The sequence below is a fragment of the Lepidochelys olivacea genome, assembly GCF_965140295.1.
Source record: "Lepidochelys olivacea isolate rLepOli2 genome assembly, chromosome: 2".
In the NCBI taxonomy this organism is placed as follows: Eukaryota; Metazoa; Chordata; order Testudines; family Cheloniidae; genus Lepidochelys; species Lepidochelys olivacea.
Window position 1 is genome coordinate 156123821 of NC_140412.1, and position 13994 is coordinate 156137814.

Genomic DNA, 13994 nt, shown 5'->3' on the forward strand with positions numbered 1-13994 from the left:
CCATTCCTGCAATGTATTGTGTGTGGGTGCCCCTCCATCAAGGCATGGGGTCCACCTGCATGCAATGCATTGCAGAATTAGTATCTTACTGAACACACCTATAATTACTCTGCTCAGCAACAGAATTCATGAAAGTGGTTTTGTAAGTACATGTTTTTACTACATATACCATTCCACTAATATCAGTTGATTTACAGTTTTCATTTTGTTCACGCTAATTCCTTAAAAAATATGCAGAACATTTACAAAGATATGATTCATTAATTTATGTTAGGAGGCTTAAAAAGAGGTTTTCAGTACTACGAAGCACTACCAACTATTATATTTTACTCTAAAGTAAAGTTAGGGTGTCAAATCCTGCCAACCACCAATCAGACACAACAGAATCTTTTCGTTACGAAGCATAAACTAATTTAACATCAACAATGCAGTTTTCCTTAGGCTTCCAATGAAATTGTACACCATCATAAAAAATATTAGCCACTTAGATCTATGAGCTATTTTTGTATGAACTGAAATAGTCACTGTAGGTTTTTTAAAAGAAAATCACATAAAAATACACAATTTTCACTGGATTTTTGTCAATGTCAAAAGCTATACATCTATCAGTATACATTCAGGGGCTCAATCCTGTATATACACATCTGGGTAACTTTACTCACAGAAGTAAGTCCATTTAATTCAGTAGGACTATGTACATCAGTAAAGTTACTGACATGCATAAATGTTTGTAGGTTCAGGCCCAATGTGTTTTGGGAAAGTTAAAATAAATGAAAATATACCCAATGCATTCTCCCATTAAAAATCATCAGACAAAAATATAAACTGGGTGCTTAATAAACAGAGCAAAAAAATTCTATAGGTAACTATAGATTAGCCTGTAGAAAAGCATCTGTAATGTGCCTATAATTATTAAAGAATGTCAATATAATTACAAATAAATGGAAAGGTTATTAATATATATAAAATATAATAGAATATATAGAATCTTCTTAATAGTAAATGATGCATTGGCTGCATAGAGTGATGTTGTTTTGACCAGTTTCATATTTAGTAAAATTTAATAAAGAGAAAGGGATTTGTTCATGATTTTCCACATATGTGTTTTTTCTTTCCTTGTTTTGGAATTTCAATCATATATTTTAATAAGTGCAGGTGAGCTATAGCCTATTTTCTGCAATAGATAACAAAATAGCTCGTCACTATTTAAATAAAATAAATATATAAAAATAAAGTTACAAAAATCTACAATATATGAGAATTCTTTGCTTTTTCAATTATTTTTTTCAGTTTGATTTAAAGAACTATTCGACAGACTTGGATTAATCAATAATAAATAATACCGATCTCTTATATAGTGCTTTTCATCAAGTAGGTCTCAAAGCACATTACAAAGGAGGTCAGTATCATTATAATTTACTCCGTCAACCTAATATGCATGCTGTATGATGCAATGGTCCAATTCTGCTCCTACTGAAAACAATGGTGAAACTCCCATTGATTTTAACTGGAGCAGAGCCGGATGCCTATTTGTTTCAACAACCAGGTATAACTTCTCGTAACCCATCTATCTGAATATGAGAAAAGCAGTTAGGTTTTCCAAACTAGAAATTAAGACCCCAATCCCACAACTGACTGCACAGGAGCACATCCCGGAGTCTGCCCTGAGTCCTGTTAAAGTCAATGGAGCTCTGCACGGTTGCGCACAGCCTGTTGCGGGAACAGTGCCCTATTTACCTATGCACACTTGCTTTAGCACACCTGTGGGGAGTACTGCAGATAGTCTTGTGTCTTAAACTCTGTATCACAACAGATAGAGGCTAAAATTAATTCCCAGTGTAACTCCATTTAAGTCAGTGCCGACACACCTGGAATAGGGCACTGGGTCAGTTATTACTTTATCTAAATTTTACAGTTCTCTATTTTCAATGTACTGATTGTTAAATTTTAAAAAATACAATTTAGCAATTATTTCTATGCAAAAAATCATAAAACATACTCTGGAATAATCAAGCTCTCGGGGTGTGGAGTCAGTTAAAGCGCGGACCAGGGCATTCATCATACTGACTGGAGGAGAAGGTGGGGAGGGCTGGGAAGGTTCCTGCTGTAAAGGGCTCTTTGGTTTGGAAGGCAGACGACCTCTTCTCCCTTTCAGGCTATCAGTACGGACAACTGATTAAAGAAGAACAAAAATCAGTCCACAAAGACATCACCAAAAAGCTACAACCACAAATGAGCACCAGGTTAGTTCTTAATTATGATTAGCCCAGCAAAATCCATAATATGCTTCCATTTAGATAGATAGATAGATAGATAGATAGATAGATATATCACTGCCATCCTTAATTGCAGAGATATAAGTGAATATTATAAAATAGTGTGAAGCTCAGACTTGTAGCCAGCAATGTTACATCTGACCAGCGCCCTTTTTATGTAACCCCTGTTCTGTCCCTGTATGTTTAAGTTTTGCACACACACACAAATACAAACCCCAATAATTATACGAATAATGTACATTTAACCCTTCTTACTGAATAATTCTTAGCTTCCTTACAACACTTCACATGCTATGGGCCTGATCCTGAAAATGCTTACTCATGTGAGTACTTCCATCAGTGGGACTACTCACATCCTTAAGCATTTGCAGGATTCAATCCTGGTTCCATTACAATCAATGGCAAACCTTATATTTAATTCCATGGGAACAGACCAGCGCCCTATGTAAAGGTACGCAGGACACAATGTAATGCAGCCCCTCTGTGAGGTGGCAGCCAACTGCAGTACAGCACCCTGTACAGCAGGAAAGGGAGGAGAAACTTTGGCCAGGGTCACTGGGAAAATATCTTCCTCTGATGACCTTGCAGTTCTTGAACCTGTGGTTCCAGAGTATCCAGATATTATAAACCTAACGCCTGGAAAAAGAAAAAAAACAACTTACATATATTGCATAGACCCACGCTTTGGAGGTAAGTAAACTAAAAAGCCTACCATTATAAAATTCCTCATAAAATTAAATTTATATATTTTAACATAAGCAAATTTAATATTCAGATATTTATGCTTATGATAGCATACGTTCCTTACCTTCTTTAACCATGCCGACACTGAGACACTTCTGAAAGCGGCAGTACTGGCATCTGTTACGACGTCTCTTATCCACTGGACAGTTTTTATTTGCCAAACAAACATATTTTGCGTTTTTCTGAACTGTTCTCTGAGAAAATGCAACGCAGAAATAGTCAACTGATAGTTTCTTGAATGAGCTAGGACCTGACAAGATGTATTTTAATTACAATGTGAAAAGCGACAGTGCAATTTGTATAATTAGATAAAATTAATTTCCTAACACACTAGCCCGGAGGAAAAACAGTTTTATTGGTGTTAGCTGCTGACAATGAAAATTGTCTAGGATTGTTCTGAAGCAAGTCTCAGGAGACAGCCAACTTTGAATGATAAAATCATATCTGAAATTACCAGGTCATCGCATCTACCTTTGGGGATTAGATTATCTCCGCTTTTAATATCCCTTTGGGAACAATTTTCTACTTGGTTCATTCCCCTGATTATTACTGACCTTATTAAAATAGAATCAAAATAACCTGGTATGTACTTCTCTTGCTATCGCTGTTGTTAGTCAAATATCACAATAACTGGTTTTGCTAGCCATTAAAATCAGTACAGATGAAATCAAAACTACAAAAACCAAACCAAACCAAAAAACCCCCAAACCTTTCACAATTTAGTTAACTCTCATGGAAAAATAACTTAATTTGGAGAAAATGAATGGAGTTATATTTATACTGACACTTGCTTAGCTATAAAACAAACGTTTGGAGAGATGCTGACCAATTTATTTTTAAAATCCTATATTTATATTCTAACAAATAATTTTGAAAGCTATCAAATAGTTCAGATTTTATAAAAATAAGTTAAGACTAGAAAAAGAATAAAGCAGATATTGGTACAAAAAGTGTAATGTGTTTTAATATTTAAAATCAATGCTATTTCAATAAATAACTCAATTTCACCACAGATGAGCAATTAATAGCAAAGACTTAAAAGCAACCACAATAAAATTCATAATTACTGTGACATTATAAACTGAATCTTTCATCAATATGAAATTATGTAGAAAAATGTTATTTCTTTCACATTTGTGTTCCTTGTGCAATAAAAGACAAGATCAAAAGTAATAAAAATAAGAAACACATCAAATCATTCACCACTTAAATGACAACTGCATCTTGTACTTGGAAAATCATTTTGTAAATTTAGGGCCCAATCCTGCTCCCATATAAATTCACAGCAGTTTAGCTATTGACTTCCACAGGAGTAGGAACTTCATAGCTACTTTTCCCAGATGATTTTTGGTACCTATTCTAATTATATTTACACAACTAAGAGTTTTAATAGATATGTGTATATTTACCATATTATAAAAGTATTATCATTGAGTAATGTTACTAGTAGTAAGTGCAATAAAAAAATGTTTTAAACTTCCTGCTCCTATCAAAGCCAATGCAAAAACTTCCATTAACTTAAACAGGAGCAGGTCTCCGATCTTTACAGAAAGAAATTGACTAAATCAAACCTTCAACCTTGATACTAATAAATCAAACCCTAAGATCTACTGCAAGCTCTAAATTTAAACATGCCATTTGTAAGAGTAAACTGAAACCTTACATACGATCTGTAAAAAGCAAAAACAAATACTAAAACCTAGCATTAAAAACAAACAAAAAATACATAAACCCAGAAAGCATAAGCAGAATTTTTCTTCATAGTGAATGCGTTATGTATTACCTGTACCCAGAACCTTCTCAGTTAGTCTCAGAGCTAATATTGAGGCACTGAATAGTGCTTCATCATTGCACTACTTAATACCTTTCACAGATCAGAATTCACTGGTTTCTCAACTAAATAGTTGTAGTCAAGCAGCAACTTCCTAGCATTACAAATGTTCTGTTTTATAACATACATTGACTCAATTGCCTCCTTGGCATGTCCTTAAATCTACATTTCTTTGGATTACCCTATGGAGGGAGATTACACTTTTCACTGTTACTACTAGCTGAATTATTGGGACATCTGTATTTCATGCCTTGTTTTAAAAATATTTAATTAGTCTGAATGCCTCAGAAAAGTCCAATTTGTTGAGAGCAAAATAAATGCAGCTAGATTTATTTCAAGAGAAGCTCCTGAAATAGTTGCCCTGCACTTCACGGAAAGTCATTATGTGCCAGACACTAGGCTGGTGTATATCAGTTTAGCTCCAGTGATTCAGCCAACTGAGGCCTTGTCTTCACAGTGTGTTAGTCCACACCAGAGCAGTATAAATCCTAGTGCACACTAGCATGTTGCACACTGCATGCATTCTTAGTACTTTTTGAAATGGCCAGGATTACATTAACGCACACTAGGGAACTTTTAGTTCACGGCAGTAGGGTCCCACAGGCCAGTTAGTGCATGACATACTAATGTGCACTAAAATTTACACCTCTTTGGTGCAGACTAACCTGCAGTGTAGCCACGCCCTGAGACTCTGGGTGAGAACTAGCCCAATCTCTACACTACATCCTCTGGAAGATATTATTTGGCTTTGTATGAATAGTCACTTGGTGTCTACCTTCCCCCACCACACTACCCAGATGGTGGGTTTTCACTCTAACATACACTTGGCTCACAGAATCATCCTAACTTTTCTGGGTGAACTTATCAGCATAACAACAACTGAAGCAGTCAGTGGTTAGTGTGAATGGTGTGGGGATGACTTGGGATGGGGGGTTGGCATCTGTGCGTAAGTATATACGGTTCTCACCTTAAAGAAGCCCTTGCACCCCTCGCACGTCCGTACCCCATAGTGTTGGCAGGCAGCATTGTCCCCGCACACAGCGCAAGTGCCTTCTCCAGACGAGGAGCTCCTGCTGGGTGGGGAAGGCAGGCCACTGCTGCTGCCACTGCTCTCGCCCAACAGGCTGGAAGTGGCTGCATTGAGGCCCAGTGGCGAGAAGGCTAAGGCGGCTGCTCTTTTGGCCAGGGGGAGCCCATAAGGATGGTTCTCCATAGTGGTTTGACCGGCAGTGGGTCTGTCAGATCCCAGAGGCAGGCTCAGGGCAGCAGGGTCATAGCACATGTGGGCACCAGCTGCAGGCGTGTGGGGTGGCGAGTGCTTGAAGTGGAAGAGGGGGAAGCGGGTGGGCACAGTCTTCATAGGGGCAGAGTCCATCAGGTGGCTGGGGGCCATGCAGGTCTGTGCAGGTTGCAGCGGATGTGGGGGTTCATCCCACATGGAGGCCTGGTGAGAAGGGAATCCGGGAGTGGTGGGCGTGGAAGGCGGGGACTGCTTGAAGTACATGGAGGTGCTGGGCATCCCTTCATCTGTGGAGGGCGGCAGTGAGGAGTGGTAACTATGTAGCCGGCTGTCTTCCATTTTTATGAGGGGCCTCTGGCTGGAGGAGGCAGATTGCATTTGGTACAGGCAGGAGGGCTTGAGCTCATAGCTGCCAGAGTAACCCTCCATGAAGGTGCTGAAGCTGGGCAGGGAGGTGGTGGCGGTGGCAGTGATCTCGGTGCTGCTCAGGTCCATGGTCAGTTTGGTGTAGTCAGGATTCATGATCTCCGAGCTGTACTCTGAGCCATATGCGTAGGTCTGAGCTGCATAACTCGAACCAGGAGGTGAAGGGCTATACTGAGCTTGCACACAGGGCATATCTGCAAGGGCAAAAGGGGCCATTAGCAACAACAACAAACAACAACCACGTTGCGGCTGCAGCTTCAGGTCATCACTTACATTTCTCTTAGCCTTTTATGGTGATTTCCTGCATTTCACGGAGAGAAGTTAGACACCCACTGCCAGAATGTGGGAGTTATAAATTTCCTCTGAGTACTCAGTATTTGAGAAGAAATATATATTAGATGCATATGGGGCCACATTCTGCTCTCAGTTACGTTGGCTGAAATTACTGGAGTTACCCCAATTTTACACTGGTGTAAGTGAGAGCAGAAGCTGGCCCTAACTGCCCTAGCTCCACTGCCTAACAGACATAGATGTCAATGAGAATTAAACAAGAAGCATGAAACTAGTATATGAATACATGCAATTATGCCATAAAATTTTCATGTGTGGAAAAACCACACTATCACAGTCTATTATGTATATAAAGGTATTGTCTAGAGTGTACTTCAAAGACACAACTGAAATCACTGTATCTGTTACTTAGGAGCTGTGAAGATAAATACTTCTTACTTGACCTAGAGCCTTCATACTGTATTTTTGATCAGATCATAATTAAGGGGGATATCTTGCCATCAGCTTTTAAGAAGAACTCCCCATTATAGGGAGGACTGCTAAAAAAGATGGCACAATAGACCCTAACGTTTTTTAAAACGTAAAGGCAAAAGTACACTGTATTTCTGTCTCGATTGCTATAGGAGATCTAGGTTGAGGTTGATACTAGTCCTGTATTTTTTTTACATTGCATCATGAAAGTAAATCCAGTTCACTCATACAAGGAGTTGATTTATTTATTTATTTATTTTCCACTTCTCTGTTCTTCACTTTATTGCTCACAGACCCAATGCAGCAATCTGTATGAGGTTTGCCTGCTTAGTCACTACAGGTTTCAAGCCCAGTATTTGCAATTGAAGCTAAAGACAGTCAGTGAGTTTCACTTTGACAAAACATACATCTTATTATTAGTGAGGGAAATGCTTTCACATGGAAAACCTGAGAAAGTAAAGAAGTATTATTACCCTTGTAGGAAATATATTTCAAAATTAGGACTAGTTTATCTCTTTATAACCAGTATAATTCATATTCCAGAGGCACTGGATAAATGATACATACAAACATTTCTAAAGGTTAAAGGTAGCTGTTCTTCCTGGATATTTTAAGAAGTCCCTTTACTTTGGTTTCTTAAAACATTTACTCTCACACAATAATCAAATTAATTTCTATTAAATAAACTTTTAATTTCTAATTTGTAGAGAAACACATTTAAATTAAGAACAGATTTTAATTATTGGATTTTCATGTCAGAAGAAAGACCAGCTTTTTCAAGTTTTCAAGGAACTTTGTAAAAATGTGGGAGAAAATTACTGCTTTTGTTTCCTAAAATGATTCTTTGAAGACTACTTTTATTTATATATCCAAATACTATATATATTTTTTTAAAAATAGGACAAAATCTTCTTAAATCTTACCTCAAAAATCTTATTTATTTTTATTTCTAAAATGTGCCTGCCAGTCTCTGGGTGCATATACACAGCTGAAGTAATGCAAATTAAGAAAGAAAACTCAGTGCCAACTTGTGATATTATCAAACAAGGGAAGTTAAACAACTGGTTTTCCTAAATATGTTGCTTATATGGTAATAGAGTAAAAGGAAATGAAACTCCTTCCATACACCTCCAATGAAAATTCTTTGAGAAATGCAGTTTAACAAGCAGATAAATAATGTCACAAATTGACATGTTGACACAGAATCTTGTGAAGGAGAAGGATTTTCTGCCTGTGCTGAACAGGAGCAGGCATTGATAAGAGATGACCTGCTGTTCCTCTTCTCTTCAGCAAGAATACCTGCACTACTGAATATAACATAGCTATTTCACTTTAAGAAACTATTATGCTAAATTTGCTATAAGGAAATAGAAATCTGCATTAAACCCTATTTGAAGAAAAGGAGGAGGAAAGAATTAAGGTAAGGATCTATTCGGATCTGCAGAACTCCTCTTACTAGCCTGATTCCCAGTGTGATCTACTGACTAGTTCTAACCCCTGTTTTTTCTTTCTACTTTAAGCACTGGGATTAGTTTTCCTCAAAAATAAATAATAACGTGACAATTTAATTGTTATTATTTCTTAACACAATGTACCTAAAATAACCACGAGCCCCGTTTTAAAACGATGTATTAGCAAGACCAAGATGAATCAATACAAAATCTGGTTAGGAACATTCAGAGGCACTAACCTTTCTGAAATCTTTGCAAGAATGGTACATGAGAATACGAGTTAATAATGTTCACCATAACATCCCACCCACTTGCTTGCAATTTTCTCTTTCAATTTTTAATGTTGGTCAGGGACTTTTAATTCCTATGGATTCAGTCATAACAGTAAAAGTTTTATTAAATACAGTCTCTGAATGACCATGCAATTAAATCGGGGAGCAAAATCTTCTCGAAGGCAAACTCCCTGCGCCCTGTTCAAAGCGAAATGGCGTTGCAAGAGCGAAATTTGGCCCTACGAGTTTGAAAATATTAAAACTGTTGATAGCATTTGCAAAAGAAGCTCGGCGTATTGGCAGGAGACTTTATTCTCACTCCGATTCCACTAATTCCTTGTTGCTGGGAGAAGCCAATTGTCTGGATTCTGCTCTCTTTGTTCTGCACGTGTAAACCCAGAATAACTCCATTGACTTCAGAGGAGCGACTCTGCATTTACACCACGTACTTCGGGGCTGAATACGTGTGCGGGCTCTGAGCGGGCAGGGGCCCCCCAGCCGCGGTGTGTCTGTTACCTGGAGGGTATCTTGCTCGCTGAATGGTGGGGCTGGTCGTCTGGACGGCGGAGGCTGCAGGAGGAGGCGGAATGCGGGCTGGCTGGGGCCGGTCTGCGGGTCCGGGTTTGGAGCCGGGACTCAGCGTGGGGCGCTCTTCCGAACCGGGCTCTGTCACACAGCAGGGAAAGAGAGAGGTCGGGAGTCACAAGGCGGTCTGCACCCCGGGCGCGGGAGCCAGGCTCGGAGACCCGGGCTGAGATCACGCCGTGGGGCTGAAAACGAGCCGCAGAGCCGGCGATGGGAGGCAGGTTCTGAAGGGAAAGCCACTGCTCGGCCACCTGCAGCCTGGGATAACAGCGTTAGCGTGGGAACTGGGAGGGGAGAGACAGAGAGAACTCAGCCCCAGCTCCCCCCAACCCGGCGAGGGGCTTCTCGTGTTCCTCAGAAAGCAGGTCGCAGCCTTTCCCCCCGAGGTTAGGAAAACTCCAGCCCTAATGCTGCCATCCCCCCTCCCCCTTCTCTCTCGCTCAGGACGCCAGGGGAAGAGTCGGAAGGTGCCATGGAAAGGAAGTTTACACACTCTTCGGTCAGTAGCAACGTTATGGCAATATCGGGATCGGATTGGGCGTAAAGCCATGAAAGCCTCCTCCTTTCGCCCAGAGAAAGACGCCGTGGAAAATGTTTAGCAACTTTCCCCTCTAACTGGCTTGGCCCTTTTTTGTGCTACATGTGGGGGCATTTTCGGCAGGCCAGCAGGAAGTTTAAATCCGGGTGGATCCAGGCCAGAGGACAGGTATGGCCAAGGTAGACAGGCTCTTGCAGTGAACTGAAAGGATTTCTTACCCCCGCCCCGCCGAGCTTGCCTTCTCCGTGCAGTCCCCGAAGGGTCGGCGCTCGCCCTCTCCCCGGGGGGGTGGAGGAACCCCGGGGATCAGCCCCCGCACCTAGATCAGCCCCAATGCCAGCTTCTGTTCTTGCCCTGCCTCGGGATTGCAGCGCCCCTCGCACACGATATAAAAGCGACGCTTTAGTCTAATCTGCGGTGAGAGACCCCCCCAGCGGGTCGGGCATCCAATAACGACACCATTTTAGAGAAGTTCCTTTCCCTCTTCCGATAATATTCAGCACCTGGAGGGCTCCAGCACGTTTGCTGTCCTCGTAGCCTACTGACAACCCCCCTCGCCTTCAGCAAGTGCAGCCCTAAAACCAGCGGCCTTTCTCCTGTCCCCCGAAGGCTCCGCGGCCCTTGCGCCCTCTTCTGCCCTCGCTCCTCCCCCCCCCCCCCGGTGCTTTGCTAGGGCTCATCTCTTACCTGGTTTGGCTTTGTCACGCTTATTCTTGAAGCCAACACCTGCGTATCAGAGGGGAGGCTTTGCATTTCGGCGGGGAGGCACTAACATCGCCGCCCGTGTCAGGAGAGACCCCCCCCCCCACTTCCTCCCTTGTGTCTATTAGCGCGAGTCCTGGCCAGGAACTTTCGCCTACTTTTGCCATCATGCCCCGCGAAGCGCTCGGGGTGTCAAACGCTCATCTCCTCTTCTTCTCCCGGGCTTTTCCATCCCTCCCTGCTCTTGGGCCAGCGCTTGCAAGGCCGCTTCTCCCACTGCACTGAGCGCCCCAGGGCTCCCCTCCTCCCCCAAAGCCGCCGGTTACCTAGAGACACTCTCTGCGCCTTCAAACATGCAACGCTCCTCCAGACTGCGGCCGCTGAGCCAGGAGCACAGAGCCTGGAGGGCTGTAAATTAGGAAGGAATAACTACCCTTGTCAAAGAGCCTTTCTTCCTCCTTACACTCTACATTCAGCCCCAAGTGACCCCCCCCCCGGGTAATCTGAGGAGGAAACCGTGAAATGCTCCATTGTGATTGTGGCTCTTCAGCTGAGTTTCGAAACCTTCCTTTACCCCGGGAGGGACCGCGAAGGGGAAGCGTCACTGCATTAAAGTTTCAGCTGCATGTCGAGTAGCGGCTAGTTTGTAATTTAATCGCTACGTAACTATCAAACCAACCCACGGAACTCCAGCAAATAGCGCGCAACTTCAGTCAATTTCATCTCTGAGCGGCCCCGGCCGCTCTCTGTTTCTCAGCCTCTCGCTCTCAGCGTGTCATCATTGGGACAAGAAGAATTTAACATACAACAGTCCCCACGGAGAAAAAAAAGAAAAGGAATGGAAGAAGCTAATAAGCTGAAGCAGGCTGGAGAGAATTCCCGCGACTAATTCCAGAAGTTTATTTGAAAGTGACGCTCGCAGGGGACCCCCCTCCGCCCCCCTAAAAATAGCATTTTTCGCCCTTTATTTGGGAAAACTTTGGGAGTTAAATCCTTTAGCTCAAAATAAGGTGAAAACCAAACAACACTTCTCAACAACGTAAGTTAAGTATTAAAGTTTAGACGATCCATGCCGCCACCGGGACAGCGCAGTATCGCGATACTGCAGACCAATAGCTGCCCACGATATACCACACTTGAATGCCCAGTATACAACATGTTATGGATTCTTTTAAAGACAGGCGCTGTTGCACAGTTAGGAAGAGAGACAGTTATACAGCGAGTTAAGGCAGCGAGTGAAATGCAGCTCCTCTGTACTGTGACACACGTGCTGGGTCTGTATAGTAAGTAATTACAATCTATGACCTCCAAAGGGAAAAGTGCAAATTTCTTAGGAGCATCTGCCAGGCAGACGTGCCTAACAAAGATCCCATCTCATTTCATTACAATATGCCACATTCCAACAATTACCTCTTCGGCGAACTCTTCCAGCAGTTTGTTTGTTCTCTCCTAAAGCGAGATCAGATCAACCTGCCCTGCAGTCCCTATTAGTCCTAACTTGCACAAACAAAACCACTTATTTCCCAAGCACAGTTAAAGGAAGAGACAAATTACTCAAAAAGAAAAGGAGTACTTGTGGCACCTTAGAGACTAACGAATTGACTGCCATTCTTCGCTTCACCCGAGCTGCAAACTCCCCACCGCCGGCGGCAGCATCATTTCCATGACAACAACTAGCAGAAATACCGTAGTTTTCGGCTGAGGCTTCTATTTCAGAAACCCAGCTCTCCTGTTTAGGAGAGGAAAAGTCTCAAGTACGGGCTAACAAAACAGCATCAAATATATATCCACCCAGGACAGAAAGGAGTAAAAGTTCCAGGGTACAGCCCCCAGCATGTTAGATTAGTAACACTGGTGTTCATCACAAACAGTTGTCATTTCAAGAGCAATATAACCGGCAGCACAACTTTTACCAAGTCCATCCACATTCTCTCTCTCCCATTCATATATACATACTTGATTGCTGTGGCGGTTCCGTCTTTACATCTAGTTTGTAAATGCCCGTTTCCTTAAATGTGCATGTAGGCTCCGTCCAGTGGCAAAATTATAAAAGGCAAACCCAAGAGGTTCTTGGAGGCTGTACAGCTAGAGGCTGCGCTATCCCGAGTCATGGGAAAGGATTACGGAGGCTTGAGAGACCAGGAGCTGAGAGCAGCCTGCTGCTGCTGGTGCTGCTCCGGAGTGGAGCGTGTGTGCGAGAGAGTGAGTGATGATCAGCCAGCTGCAGCAATGTGCCTTTGTTTATATGCGCTGGCTCAGTGAGAGAGATCTGCCTCTGCCTCTCCCTGGGTGTCTCTCTCTCTCTCTCTCTGTCTGTCTCTGTGTGTGTGAGGCGAGAGAGGAAGGAGACTCCTCTGCCGCTGCTCTCTCCCTCTCCCTCTCTCTGAACGTCATTTATGTGAGAGGAGCCCTAGCGGCCTCGCCATAGAGCGACTGGAATGCGAGACGTCAATCGTGACGCCATGGGAGCCTGACGCTACTGCGCACCCCCCGCGCGCCCGCCCGCCCCAGACTCTGTGAGTCTCTCCCTCGGTACAGTGCGGCGCGTGCGAGAAAGCCCCGGCCCCGCACCTACACTGCCGGCATCTGGCTGCGACGCTCTGCTTAAATTTTCAGACTGCTGTCAACCTGCGAGACGTTACCAGGAGGGGAGAGGGAGGATATGGCTGGCAGGCTGGGTCTGAGTGCAGGAGGCGCGGGAATGTTAGTGGCAGTGTAGATATTTATCAATAATATCTATGGCCAGGATTAAGAATTAGAGCAATGCCTTATGCTGTTACTGCACACAGGAGCATTGCTTAACCGTATATATTTCAGGACAAAATAAGAGAGTATTTAATAAGGTAAAGTTCAGACGACACTTTGGACATGTAAACCGCGCTTATTATTGATGACGATTAAAACTGTTTAAGAGAAAAAAGTAAAAGGAAACTTTTTAAAGTGTAGGAACAAGGCGCAGGTTCTGAAGGATCTCATTATACCCGGCTGGGTCTCTCTGCTCGGGTCACAAACCAGTCACTTCGGGAAACTTCATCAGGACTCCTCGTTGTTTTTGCTTATAGGTGTAGCTGTAACTCAATTCGCTTTCGCTCTAGCTGGGCTCTCAGTTATCCATTGTAACAAATGATTGTTGCTCTGTCTGATTTTATGTTTGCTCGCGTCTTCGC

At 42.7% G+C, this 13994-nt stretch overlaps 1 protein-coding gene across 1 annotated transcript in view; it reads right to left on the bottom strand.

Moving 5' to 3' along the window:
• NR4A3 (nuclear receptor subfamily 4 group A member 3) overlaps positions 1 to 12856 on the bottom strand; it is a 31735-nt gene extending 18879 nt beyond the window's left edge. Inside the window, exons 1-5 of the mRNA XM_084622005.1 lie at positions 12784 to 12856; positions 9519 to 9668; positions 5819 to 6711; positions 3085 to 3214; positions 2000 to 2172 (exon numbers count right to left, since the gene is read on the bottom strand). Coding sequence (XP_084478131.1) covers positions 2000 to 2172; positions 3085 to 3214; positions 5819 to 6709 — 1194 coding nt within the window. The 5' untranslated portion in view covers positions 6710 to 6711; positions 9519 to 9668; positions 12784 to 12856. The remainder of the gene's footprint in view (positions 1 to 1999; positions 2173 to 3084; positions 3215 to 5818; positions 6712 to 9518; positions 9669 to 12783) is intronic.
• Positions 12857 to 13994: the final 1138 nt, after the last annotated feature.